Consider the following 14,154-nt stretch of genomic DNA (forward strand, 5'->3'; position numbering starts at 1 on the left):
GATTGATATCTCTATATCTATTTTTGTCAAGGTAAATCGATCTCGTTAACTCATCTATCAACAATCTATGTATCTATTTACTATTTATGTGTATATATCCATCTATATATCATTTATCATTGATATACATATCTATGTATCTATCTATGTATTTATCTACTCTATCTATCTATTCTATATGAAGGATACAAAATTCTATGCCTAAGGAATATTGACAGAAACACTGCACCTCTCTCTGTCCCTGTACAATTAGAAGATATGCTTTCCCCACATCATGTAGATTTGTTGAACATAATACCATTTTTCAGTTAATTGATTTTCCAATTCACAGACTCACACTGCAGAAAATAACTATGAGTATTAGTGATGCAGAAATTTTCTGTGCGACTGGTTCATGTTGCAAATGTTGAACTGTCGAAACTATGGGGAAAGGTACTGCAATCCTGTGGTAAAGCTCTGAGTTCTTTTAGTCTTGTGAAACACGTGAAAAACCCCACATAGGAAAAGAATGCTATACGTCTGAGCCGTGTAATCAATGCTGTTGCCATCCCAGATAAGATGTAAAGTGAACCATAAGGAGGGAGAACACTATGGATATAAAGAAAGTAATAAACTGTTATTTTATCTGATTCCCCTTTACATGTGGAAAATACTGTAAAATAAATAATCCATAAAACTGTTCATTAGTATACTAAACAGAGTTTTCTTCTATGATTTTATTGGTGTTACCTGTGGTCCCGCTGCTAAACTTGCTCCTGGGGGGCTGCTTTTGAGCTCTCTGTGAGGGAGGCAACCAGGAGGGCCTGCGCTGCCTTTTCCAGGGGCCCCCGTGCACCGGGGTCCCAGATGGCGTTAGGTGTTTTCCTCTGGAGTCAGAATTGTGGGCAGAGTGTAGTCTCTTCTGGCTTCCTAGGTGTGTCTGCCCCTCTGAAGGTTTAGCTCTCCCTCCCATGGGATTTGGGTGCAGAGAACTGTTTACCCTTTCCCTTCAGGTCCGGGCGGTGTCTGGACTGCGGGGGATCTGTCGTTCAAGTGCCCCTATCTTCCGGTTCCCAGAGGCCCTATACAGTTTCCTCTTGGGCCAGGGATGTGGGCAGGGGTGGGCAATATTGGCGGTCTCTCTCGCTCTGCAATCTCAGGAGTGCCCACCTGTCCGGGCGGTGAGCTCTCTCTCCCATGGGGTTTGGGAGCAGGGAGCTGTGGGCCGAGATCCAAATCCTACTACAAAAGCCTATATTCAACCAAATTGGAAAATCTGGAGGAAATGGACAATTTTCTAGACAAATACCAGGGACCAAAGTTAAATCAGGAACAGATAAACCATCTAAACAACCCTATAACTCTTAAAGAAATAGAAGCAGTTATTAAAAATCTCCCAATCAAAAAAAAGCCCAGGACCAGATGGGTTCACTGCAGAATTCTATCAGACCTTCATAGAAGACCTCATAGCAATACTGCCCAAACTATTTCACAAAATAGAAACAGACAGAGCACTACCAAATTCCTTCCATGAAGCCATAATTATGCTTATATCTAAACCACGCAAAGATTTAACAAAGAAAGAGAACTTCAGATCAATTTCCTTTACGAATATCGATGCAAAAATACTCAATAAAATTCTTGCAAACTGAATCCAAGGACACATTAAAACCATCGTCCATCACGATCAAGTACGCTTCATCCCAGGGATGCATGGAGCAGGATGATTCAGATCCAGGTGGACTAGGTCAATTTTTATCTTGTCTACATGGGTGGTTTACATCTTTATGAATTGGCAGTGAAATTATTGTGTGCATGTATTGTGGATTGATAATGTAACATTTAAATCAGACTGATAAGTTACAAGTTTCTAGAACTTTGATTTTACCAGGCTACAGGGGATGTGAACAAAGTTCCCAGTAGGCAGAGAGACAGCCTAGAGAGGGCAGCTATAGAATACCTGGAGCTAGCATGGCATGGTGCCATGCTAGAATGGCCATTGCAACTGATGTGTGTGTGTCAGGCATGGTAACCTGCCAAGGGGACAGTGTGAGAAAGCGTCTGGCAGAGAAAAAGCCTGAATGTGTGGCTCACGTGCCGGTAGCTGCCAAAATTTTTTTTATTTTTTACTGCAACACTCTTCAAATCATTCCATAAAATAGAAACAGAAGGAACACTATCTAATTTGTTCTACAAAGTCACAATTATGCTCATACCTAAACCACACAAAGATCCAACAAAGAAGTACTTCAGACCAATTTCCACTATTGATGCAAAAATACTCAATAAAATTCTCACAAACCAAATCCAAGAACACATCAAGATGATCATCCATCATGATCAAGTAGGCTTCATCCCAGGGATGCAGGGATGGTTCAATATATGGAAATCCATCAATGTAATCCACCATAGAAACAAACTCAAAGAAAGAACCACATGATCTTCTCATTAGATGCCGAGAAAGCATTTGATAAAATTTAACATGCCTTCATGGTAAAAATCCTGGGAAAATCAGGTATTCAAGGTCATACCTAAACATAGTAAAAGCAATATACAGCAAACCAGTAGCCAACATCAAACTAAATGAGATAAACTTGAAGCAATTCAAGTAAAATCACGGACTAGACAAGGCTGCCCATTTTCTCCCTACTTATTCAATATAGTAGTTGAAGTCCTAGCCAGAACAATTAGACAACAAAAGGAGGTCAAAGGGATACAAATTGGAAAGAAGTCAAAATATCACTATTTACAGATGATATGATAGTATACGTAGGGACCCCCAAAATTCCATTAGAGGACTCCTAAACCTGATGAACAACTTCAGCAAAGTGGCTGGATATAAAATTAACTCAAATCAATAACCTTTCTCTATCCTCACAGGATAAAGAGGCTGAGATAGAAATGAGAAAAATGGTACCCTTCACAATTGTCACAAATAAAATAAAATACCTTGGTGTGACTCTAACCAAGCAAGTGAAAAATCTGTATGACAAGACCTTCAATTGTCTGAAGAAAGAAATTGAAGATCTCAGAAGATGGAAAAATCTCCCATTGTCAGTAATTGGCAGGTTTAATATAGTAAAAAATGCCCAACTTGCTTTAAGCAATCTACAGATTCAATGTAATCCACATCAAAATTCCAAATCAATCTTTCATAGAACTAGAAAGAGCAATTTGCATATTCATTTGGATTAACCAAACCCCAGGATAGCAAAACTATCCTCAACAATAAAATAGATTCTGGGCAAGTCACCATCCCTGACCTAAATCTGTATTACAGAGCAATAATGATAAAAACTGTGTGGTATTGGTACAGAGACAGGCAGGTAGATCAATGGAATAGAATTGAAGACCCAGAAATAAAACCACACACTTACATACAATTGATCTTTGACAAAGAAATAAAAAATATACAATGGAAAAAAGAAAGCATCTTCAATAAATGGTGCTGGTCTAACAGGATGTCTGTATATAGAAAAATGAAAGTGGACTCCTATTTGTCACCATGTACAAGCACAAAGCTGAAGTCCAAGCGGATCAAGGACCTCAACATAAAACCAGATACACTGAATCTAATAGAAGGGAAAGAGCCTTGAACTCATTGGCACAGGCAGAACTACCCTAAACAGAATTCCATGCTCTAAGATCAAGAATTGATAAATGGGACCTCATGAAACTGGAAAGCTTCTTTAAGGCAAAGAACATAGTCAATAAGATGAATCGGCATCCTACAGATTGGGAAAAAAACTTCACTAACCCATATCTGATAGAGGGCTAATATCCAAAATATATAAAGAACCCGAGAAGCTTGTCACCATGAAACCAAACAATCCAATCAAAAAATGGGGTATAGAACTGAACTGTGAATTCACAATAGAGGAATCTCTGAGAAGCACCTAAAGAAATATTCAAAGTTCTTAGTGATCAGATAAATACAAATCAAAACAACCCTGAGATTCCACCATACACCAGTCAGAATGGTTAAGATCAAAACCTCAGTCAACAACATGTTGGTACTCCTCCATTGCTGGTGGGATTGCAAACTGGTACAACCATTCTGGAAATCAATTTGGAGGTTCCTCAGAAAATTGGAAATAGACCTACCTAAAGATCCCACAATACCACTCTTAGGAATATACCCAAAGTATGCCCGCCCAGACCACGGGAGCACGTGTTCCACTATGTTCATTGGGGCCTTGTTTGTGAAAGGCAGAAGCTGAAAACAACCCAGACAGAAGAATGGATACAGAAAATGTGGCTCATTTACATAGTGGAATACTACTCAGCTATTAAGAACTAGGATATCCTAAATTTTACAGGCAAATGGATGGAACTAGAAAATGTCATCCTGAGTGAGGTAACTCACACTCAAAAGGACATGCATGGTATGTTCTCACTAAAAGTGGATATTATTCAGGGGGAAAAAGTACAGAATACCCAAGATACAGTCCACAGAACACAAAAAGGTCAACATCTGGAGGGCCCAAGTGAGGACGCTTCAGTTCCACCTGGGAAGGAGAAGAAAACAACCACTAGGGTGGGAGGGAGGGTCAGAGGAGGGGAAAAGGGATATGGGTAGGGGGAGAGGGGAACATGATCTAGTACTGGGTGGGGGAAAAGGACTGAAGCCCAACAGAAATAATGGAAACAAGTAACCTCAGGAGGAAGGAGGTTGGGAGGACCCTTTAGAATGTACCAGAGACCTGGGAAATGAAAGACTCTGAGGACTCAAAGTGGGGATCCTATATGAAAGGTCCTACAGTGGGGAGGGGGAACTTATTGACTCTACCTCCAGCAGAAAGACAGGGCATCAAGTGAGGGGTGGGGTTGCTTTCCCACAGCTAAAGATCTGACCCATCATTCTTCCTGTCTGAAAGAAATGCAGGGATGGGAAGGGAGAAGAGCCTAAAGAAAAGAAGGTCCAGTGACAGGCCCGAAATGGGATCCAGCTCAAGAGGAGGCCCCAAGACCTGACACCATTACTGAAGTTATGGGGCATTCACAAAAAAAGAACCTACTATGACTGCTCTCCAAAAGACCCAACAAGCAGCTGAAAGAGTCAGATGCAGATATGTGTACCTAACAAAGGAACAGAAGCTACTGACCCCTTGGGTTAAATTAGGGAGAAGCAGGAGGAAGGTAAGGAGGGCAACACTGTAGGTCAATTAACCTGGACCCCTGAGATCTCTGACACTGGATCACCACCCAGGCAACATACACCAGCTGAGATGAGGCCTTCAACGCATATACAACAGAGTACTCCTGGGTTTGGGTTCAGTCAGGGAAGATGCACCTCAAGAGACTGGAGGCCCCAGGAACTTTAGAGGTCTGGTGGGGTTGGTAGGGCAGGGGCATCCTTGTGGAGACAGGGTGAAAGGATAGGGAGAGTGCAGGTGGGGGTGGGGAGGAAGTAGAGGATATGGAACTTTTGGGAAGGGCTGGACCAGGAGAATAAAATCTGGAGCATAAAAATAAATGAATAAATGGTAAATAAAATATAAAAAGCAGGTAGAAAAATGGAATAGAATTGAAGATCCAGAAATGAACCCACACACCTATGGTCACTTTATCTTTGACAAAGGAGGTAAAACTATCCAGTGGAAAAAAGATAGCATTTTCAACAAATGGTGCTGGTTCAACTGGAGGTCAGCATGTAGAAGAATGTAAATCAATCCATTCTTTTTTGTTGCTGTTGTTACACAAATGCCTTTGCAATTTTTTTTTTACATTTTTATTTGGATATATTATTTACATTTCAAATGTTATCCAGTTTCCCATCTAACAAACCCCTATCTCATTCTCCCTCCTCCTTCTGCTATGAGTGTATTCTTCTACCCAACCACCCACCCCTTCAGGCCTCCCAGCCCTGACATTCCCCTACACTAGGGGTACCACAGTTGGCAGGACCAAGGGCTTCTCCTCCTATTGGTACACAAAAGGGCCATCCTCTGCTACATATGTTGGTTCTTCGTGTGATTTAGATATAAGCGTAATTGTGGCTTCATAGACTGAATTGGGTAATGTTCCATCGGTTTCTATTTTTTGGAATAGTTTGAAGAGTATTGATATTAGCTCTTCTTCGAAGGTCTGAAAGAATTCTGCACTAAATTTATCTGGTCCTGGGCTTTTTTGGTAGGGAGACTTTTAATGACTGCTTCTATTTCTTTAAGGATTAAGGGACTGTTAAGATGGTTTACTGATCCTGATTTAACTTTCGTACCTGGTATCTGTCTAGAAAATTATACATTTCCTCCACATTTTCTAGTTTTGTTGAGTATAGGCTTTTGTAGTAGGATTTGATGATTTTACGAATTTCCTCAGCTTCTGTTGTTATGTCTCCCTTTTCATTTCTGATTTTGAAAGTTAGATACTGTCTCTGTGTCCTCTGGCTAGTCTGGCTAAGGGTTTATCTACCTTGTTGATTTTCTCAAAGAACCAACTTTTGGTTCTGTTGATTCTTTCTATGGTCCTTTTTGTTTCTACTTGGTTGATTTCGGCTGAGATCATTTTCTGCCTTTTACTCCTCTTCAATGTTTTTGCTTCTTTTTGCTCTAGAGCTTTCAGGTGTACAATCAAGCTGCTGATGTACACTTTCTCCAGTTTCCATTTGGAGGCACTCAGAGCTATGAGTTTTCCTCTTGGCATTGCTTTCATCGTGTCCCATAAGTTTGGGTATGTTGTGCCTTTATTTTCTTTAAATTCTAAAATGTCTTTTGTTTCTTTATTTCTTTCTTGACCAAGTTATCACTGAGTAGAACATTGTTCAGGTTCCATGTGTATGTGGGTTCTCTGTCATTTCTGTTATTGAAGACCAGCCTTTGTGGTGATCTGATAGGATGCATGGAATTATTTCGATCTTGTTTCTGTTGAGGCTGGTTTTGTGACCGATTATATGGTCAATTTTGGTGAAGGTACCATGAGGTACTGAGAAGGTATATTCTTTTGTTTTAGGATGAAATGTTCTATAAATATCTGTTAAATCCATTTGGTTCTTCTGTTAGTTTCTCTATGTCTCTATTTAGTTTCTGTTTCCATGATCTGTCCATTGATAATAGTGGGTTGTTGAAATCCCTTACTATTATTGTGTGAGGTGCAATGTGTGATTTGAACTTTAGTAAGGTTTCTTTTATGAATGTAGGTGCCCTTGCATTTGGAACTCAGATATTCAAAATTGAGAGTTCATCTTGGTGGAGTTTTCCTTTGATGAGTATGAATTGCCCTTCCTTATTCTTTTTGATAACTTTTCATTGAAAGTCAATTTTATTGGATATTAGAATGGCTACTCTAGCTGTTTCTTGGGACCATTTGCTTGGAAAATTTTGTTTTCCAGCCTTTTACTCTGAGGTAGTGTCTGTCTTTGTCACTGAAGTATGTTTCCTGTAAGCAACAAAATGCTGGGTCTTGTTTATGTATCCAGTCTGTTAGTCTATGTCCTTTTATTGGGGAATTGAGTCAATTGATGTTAAAAGATATTAAGGGGTAGTAATTGTTGTTAGATGTGGAATTATGTTTGTGTGGCTATCTTCTTTTAGGTTTGTTGCAAGTAGATTACTTTCTTGCTTTTCATAGGGTGTTGTTTCCCTCCTTGTGCTGGAGATTTCCATATATCACCCTTTGTAGGGCTGGATTTGTGGAAAGATATTGTATAAATTTGGTTTTGTCATGGAATATTTTGGTTTCTTTAGGATCTGAATGACATCTGTCCATTTCATGATCTCTGTTGAAAAGTGTGGTGCAATTCTGATAGGTCTGCCTTTATGTGTTACTTGATGTTTCCTCCTAACTGCTTTTAATATTCTTTGTTTGTTTTGCGCATTTGGTGTTTTAACTATTAAGTAACAGGAGTAATTTCTTTTCTGGTCCAGTCTATTTGCAGTTCTGTAGGCTTCTTATGTGTTCGTGGGCATCTCTTTCTTTATGTTATGGAAGTTTTCTTCTATAATTTTATTGAAGATATTTACTACCTCTTCACTCTCTTCTATACCTATTATCCTTAGGTTGATCTTCTCACTGCATTCTGGATTTCTTGGATGTTTTGGGTTAGAAGCCTTTTCGCATTTTGCATTTCCTTTTACTGTTGTGTCAATGTTTTCTGTGGTATCTTCTGCACCTGAGGTTCTTGCTTCTATCTCTTGTATTCTGTTGGTGATGCTCACATCTATGATTCCTGATCTTTCCTAGGTTTTCTATCTCCAGAGTAGTCTCCCTTTGTGATTTCTTTATTGTTTCTATTTCCATTTTTAGATTCTAGACAGTTTTTGCTCAATTCCTCTACCTATTTGGTTGTGTTCTCTTGTATTTCTTTAAGGGAGTTACTCATGTCCTTCTTAAAGTCCTCTATCATCACCATGAGATATGATTTTAACTCCGAATCTTACTTTACAGGTTTTATGGAGAATCCACAACTTGCTATAGTGGGAGAACTGGGTTTTGATGGTGCCACGTAGACTTGGTTTCTGTTGCTTATGTTCTTTTGCTTACCTCTCAGCACCTGGTTATATCTAGTGCCTGCACTAGCTGTTTCTGATTGGAGCCTGCCCTTCTTGTGATCCTTGTGTCAGAACTCCTCAGATTCCAGGTATCTTTATGATCCTGTGATTCTGGGATCCTGTGATCCTGAGTGCGTCAGAGCTCCTGGGAGACAAGCTGCCTCTGGGATACTGATGTCCTGGTATGACCAAGCTCCTGAGGTCCTGTTGTGTCAGCACTCCTGGGAGCCAAGCTTTCTTTGGGTGTTTCAGGAGTGGGTGGGGGGAGGCCAGATCCTTGAGTTTGTTCTGGGCAGATACAACCTGGAAGGAACCCATATCTCTGGGTGTGTGTGTTTGTATTTCCCTGGTTCCTATGTAGTTCCCAGTTATGCTTGGTGTTGGGCCAGATGCTGTGGCCTCACTGTGTCTTTGAGTGTGTCAGAACTCCAGTGCTTCTGGGTGTGTCTGATCTCCTGGGAGTCAAGCTTCCTCTGTAAGGCTGTGTTTGTGATCCTTGGCCTGTTAGTGCACATATGATCCTGTGTTCCTTTGACCCTGGGCGAGTTAGAGCCCCTGGGTGACGGGCTTCCTCTGGGTGTTGTGTGAATGGGTGTGGAACCAGCACCCAAGGTCTGCCCAGGGCACAAGATCAGACCGGAAGGGACCCATGTGGCTGCCTGGGCAGGGCTTCCCAAGTCCCTCTAGAATGTCTTTTTTGTTTGTTTGTTTTTTAATGACTCTAAAGATTACTAATCTGTCCAAAAGATTTAGGATATTGGTTACATTCACAGGGTTTTTCTCTTGTATGTGTTCATTTATGTCTTTGATCATGACAGGGAAAGGATCGTTAGAATATTGTTACAATTAATTGAGCCTTTCTTTAGTATGTATTCTTTTATGCTTTGGAAGATCACTGTAACTTGCAAAGGCTTTATCACATTGGTTACATTGACAGGAATTTTCAGTAGTATGTGATTTTTATTCCTTTGAAAATCTGGGTTTTGTACAAAGGCTTTCCCACATTGGTTGCATGCATAGGGCTTCTTACCAGTATGAGTTCTTTTATGGCTTTGCAGACAGCTATGAAATGTAAAGGCTTTATCACATTGCTTACATTCCCAGGAATTCTCAGCAGTACATGTTTGTTTTAGGACTTTGAACATTTCAATTTTTGCATAGAATTTGCCACATTGGAGGTGCATAGGGCTTCTCTCGAGTATGCATTTTTCTATGACTTTGAAGATGACTGTGATGAACAAAGGTTTTACCACATTGGTTACATACACAGGGCTTCTCTCCAGTATGAGTTCTTTTGATTGCAGACTGTTATGAAATGAAAAGGTTTTAGTATGTTAGTCACATGTATAGGGCTTATCATCTCTAGTATTAGAGTTCTTTTATGGCTTTGCAGACTGCTATGACATGCATAGGGTTTACAGTAGTGGTTACATTCATAGGTCTTCTCTCCAGTATGTTTTTATGACTTTGAAGATCATTGTGATGGGCAAAGGTTTTACCACATTGCTTACATGCATAGGGCTTCACTCCAGTATATGCTCTTTTATAGACTTGCAGATTGGTATGCCATGAAAAGCCACATGAAATACCACAATTGTTACATTCCTAGGGCTTCTCTCTAGTATGTGTTCTTTTATGTCTTTGAAGATGGCTGCTTTGAGCAAAGGCTTTACCACATTGGTTACATTCATAAGGCTTCTCCCCAGTATGTGTCCTTTCATGCCTTTGAAGATGTTGGTTACGAGCAAAGGCTTTACCACATTGGTTACATTTATAGTGCTTCTCTCCAGTATGTGTTCTATTATGGCTTTGAAGATAGCCATGATTAGCAAAGGTTTTGCCACATTGGTTATATGAATAGGGCTTCTCTTAGGTATGTAATCTTTTATGCCTTTGAAGAGCACCGTGATGGGCATAGACTTTACCACACAAGTTACATGAGTATGGCTTCTCTCCAGTGTGTGTTCTTTGATGGCGTCGCAGGTTAGAGTGAAATGAAAAGACTTTACCACAATGGTTACACGCATAGGGCTTCTCTCCAGTATGTGTTCTTTTATGGATCTGCAGAGTTCTGTGGTATGCAAAGACTTTACTACATTGGTTACATTCATAGGGCTTCTCTCCAGTATGAGTTCTTTTATGGCTTTGAAGATGGCCACGTCTAGCAAAAGTTTTACCACATTGGTTACATACATAGGGCTTCTCTCCCGTATGTGTTCTATTATGGATTTGCAGAGTGCTGTAACATGCAAAGGCTTTACCACATTGGTTACATTCATAGGGTTTCTCTCCAGTATGCCTTCTTCTATGGCTTTGAAGATGGCTGTGATTAGAGAAAGCTTTACCACATTGGTTACATTCATAGGGCTTCTCTCCAGTATGTGTTCTTTTATGTCTTTTCAGAGTGCTGTACAATGCAAAGACTTTATTACATTGGTTACATTCATAGGGCTTCTCTCCAGTATGTATTCTTTTATGTCTTTTCAGAGCGCTGTACCATGCAAAGACTTTATTACATTGGTTACATGCATAGGGCTTCTCTCCAGTATGCTTTCTTCTATGGTTTTGAAGATAGCTGTGTCTAGAAAAAGCTTTACCACACTGGTTACATTCATAGGGCTTCTCTCCAGTATGTGTTCTTTTATGTCTTTTCAGAGTGCTGTACCATGCAAAGACTTTATTACATTGGTTACATTCATAGGGCTTCTCTCCAGTATGAGTACTTTTATGGCTTTGCAGAGTTCTGTGACATGCAAACACTTTGCCACATTGGTTACATTCATAGGGTTTCTCTCCAGTATGCTTTCTTCTATGGTTTTGAAGATAGCTGTGTCTAGAAAAAGCTTTACCACACTGGTTACATTCATAGGGCTTCTCTCCAGTATGAGTTCTTTTATGGCTTCGCAGAGTGCTGTAACATGCAAAGGCTTTACAACATTGGTTACACTCATAGGGTTTCTCTTCACTATGTCTTCTTTTATGGCATTGCAGATGACCGTGGCATACAGAAGCATTACTACACGGGTTAAAAACATTAGGTTTCCCTCCTATTTCTGTTCCTCTATTTATTTGAACACTACTATAGTATACAAAGTCTTCAGTAAGTGTTCTTTTATGTGTATGACGATCATTGTGACTTGCAAGCACTTTTTTGTGTTGTACACCTTCACAGGATTTCTCTCCAGTCTGAATTCTTTCATTCCAGTGAAGATGCCTGTAATATACAAAATCTTCATCACTTTGCATATATTCAGAGTTTCTCTACAATATGAATTCCTTCATGCTTGTGTATATAACAGGCACATATGGACAGTTTATTCCATTTAGTATACTAGTCAATATGTTTGTATCTGTATGAATTGATTTTACACTATTTACTAAATGTTAAGAGGAATCAGATAAATGTTTCTCATTTTCATTAAATCCATGGTGTTTTCTCTCATCAAGGTTTGCTTTATATCTTACCTGTGATAGTAAGAGCATTGATTTCACACTTATAGCATTCTTTTCCTTTGTAGGATTTTCACATTGTTTTAGGGTTCTCTACATTCACAGAACTTATGGGTAGTCTCTATATAGTAAGAGAATTGGTTGATGACTTACACTCTGTAGTTCAACTCCCCAACAATGGTCAGCAGCAGCTGTGAATCAAAGTCCAAGGATCTAGCAGTGGCTCAGTCCCACAAGGTAGGTGGGGGGAAAAGAGAGACTCTTCCTTCTTCCAATGTCCTTATGTAGGTCCACAGCAGGTGTGTTCCAGATTAAAGGTGTGTACCACCACGCCTGGATCTGGGACTTGCTTTGTCCCAAATGACCTTGAACTCAGAGATCTCCTTGCCTTAGGCTCCTGGGACTCATAGCCATTTTTCCTCATGATCTCTATACCAAGATCCAGGTCAGAAACTTGTATCTCCCAGCTTCAAGATCAGGATCAAAGGGGAGCCTTTCTCTGGAAGTTAACAACCAGGAATAGCCACTACAATTCACCCTTTGTCAACTTGACACAAATATCTCATGTCCACATGAAACAATAACAAGGTCATGAATACGCCTAACATGATATAACTATTCCTTATACAATCACAAATGAACTTGTAAATTTACAATTGCACAATGTCCCTTGGGAACATTCTTTTAGTATTGAAACTTGAATACCAATTGATGTTAAAGTAATTGGAAGAAAGACAAATAAGTTCTTAACAAAACAAAACAGAAGAAGCTTCATACTTCTTTATAAACCTCATTTCTGAAACTGGTTACATGGCCTTAGCTAGTATTTATACCTACTTTCCTCTACTACCCATTCTGTATTTCCTCCACCCTCTGCAAGTACCTCAGCAGGTCTTACCTCTTTTCCTCGAGGAGTCACCCATACCTTCATTCCTGATGGGTCTACATCCTTTGCTACCTGCTTGGATTAGGCTATTGTAGTTTCCCATTGACTTTAATCACAGGAACTTAAGGGATCTCCTGCACTCCAGACATAATCCTTCTTACCTCCATTGTAGATCCATGGTAACCTGGATCGATCACCTCTCCTATCACTGCTATTCCTTTCTTAGCCTGTTGGATTAAAGGCATTAGAAGCCCAAAATGACCAGGGGGGAGTCTGAGCTTCCAGTTCAGTGGATTGTTTGCTGTGACTCCTGGTAGGAACACTCCCCACTCTGGAACCAAAACTTCTAGGCCAGCAGAACCTAGAGTTGTGGGGACAGGAAGTAAAAATTTTCCTAGAGGGTCACTATGAGTGATAGTAAGAGGAACTATCCAAAAGCCCTTGATTCCTGGACCCATGAATTCTGGCTATGGGAGAAACTGTACCATATATCAGATGCTGATTTAAAGCATATACTGTCTTCTGAAAATCTTTGCCCCAGCCCTCCAGGCTGCTGCCACCTAACTGGCACTGTAATTGCCTCTTCAAAGGGCCATTCCATCTTTCTATCAGACCAGCTGCTTTAGGATCATGGGGAACATGGTAAGACTAGTGGATTCCATGATCATGGGCCCACTGTTGCACTTCTCTGGCTGTGAAATGAGTTACTGGATAAGAAGCAATACTGTGTGGAATACCATGATGATGGATAAGGCATTCTATAAGTCCATGGATGGTGGTTTTAGCAGAAGCATTACGTGCAGGAAGGGCAAATCCATCATCAGAATAAGGATCTACTCCAGTAAGAACAAAACATCCTACAGAGGAAGTGGTCCAATGTAGTCAACCTGCCCTCAAATTGTTGGCTGGTCAGCTCGAGTAATGGTGCCATATCTGGGACTCAGTGTTGGTCTCTGCTGTTGGCAGATCTGGCATTCAGCAGCAGCTATATGAGTCAGTGAACAATCATACATCTGGCCATTTCTTCGTCCAAATAAACTGTAATACCATGTGTACTGCCCGAAGTTTTGCCCATTATGAAGATTTTCCTTCACCTGTATCTTTGAAGGTTGTCCCAGAAAGGGGTTATAATGCTGCAGCTGTCCACTTCTGGGTGGTGCCAGCATAACATACAGAGCCATCAGTAAACCAGGTCCTGGTCTTCTCTTCTTCAGTCAGCTGATCATAGGGAACACCCCATGAGGCTATAGGTGCATGCTTGGCAGCAGATGGCATTGTAACAGGAGTAGAAGTCATAGGCATTTGAACAACTTCTTCCTGTAACTTGCTTGTGCCTTCAAGGCCTACCCA

General features: G+C 40.4%; 1 protein-coding gene across 5 annotated transcripts in view; it reads right to left on the reverse strand.

Annotated features, from left to right (window-relative positions):
- The window catches only part of LOC116912744 (zinc finger protein 431-like), a 70,200-nt gene that overhangs the window by 42,791 nt on the left and 13,255 nt on the right, over nucleotides 1-14,154 (reverse strand). The window contains exons 4-5 of one of the 5 annotated variants that reach the window (XM_032916888.1): nucleotides 10,646-11,682; nucleotides 9,173-10,561 (exon numbers count right to left, since the gene is read on the reverse strand). The exons of the other annotated variants lie outside the window; for them this stretch is intronic. Coding sequence (XP_032772779.1) covers nucleotides 10,338-10,561; nucleotides 10,646-11,682 — 1,261 coding nt within the window. The 3' untranslated portion in view covers nucleotides 9,173-10,337. Of the gene's footprint in view, nucleotides 1-9,172; nucleotides 10,562-10,645; nucleotides 11,683-14,154 lie in introns of those variants that run through there. 5 annotated transcript variants of the gene reach the window in all.

This window comes from Rattus rattus, chromosome 11 (genome assembly GCF_011064425.1).
Source record: "Rattus rattus isolate New Zealand chromosome 11, Rrattus_CSIRO_v1, whole genome shotgun sequence".
In the NCBI taxonomy this organism is placed as follows: domain Eukaryota; kingdom Metazoa; phylum Chordata; class Mammalia; order Rodentia; family Muridae; genus Rattus; species Rattus rattus.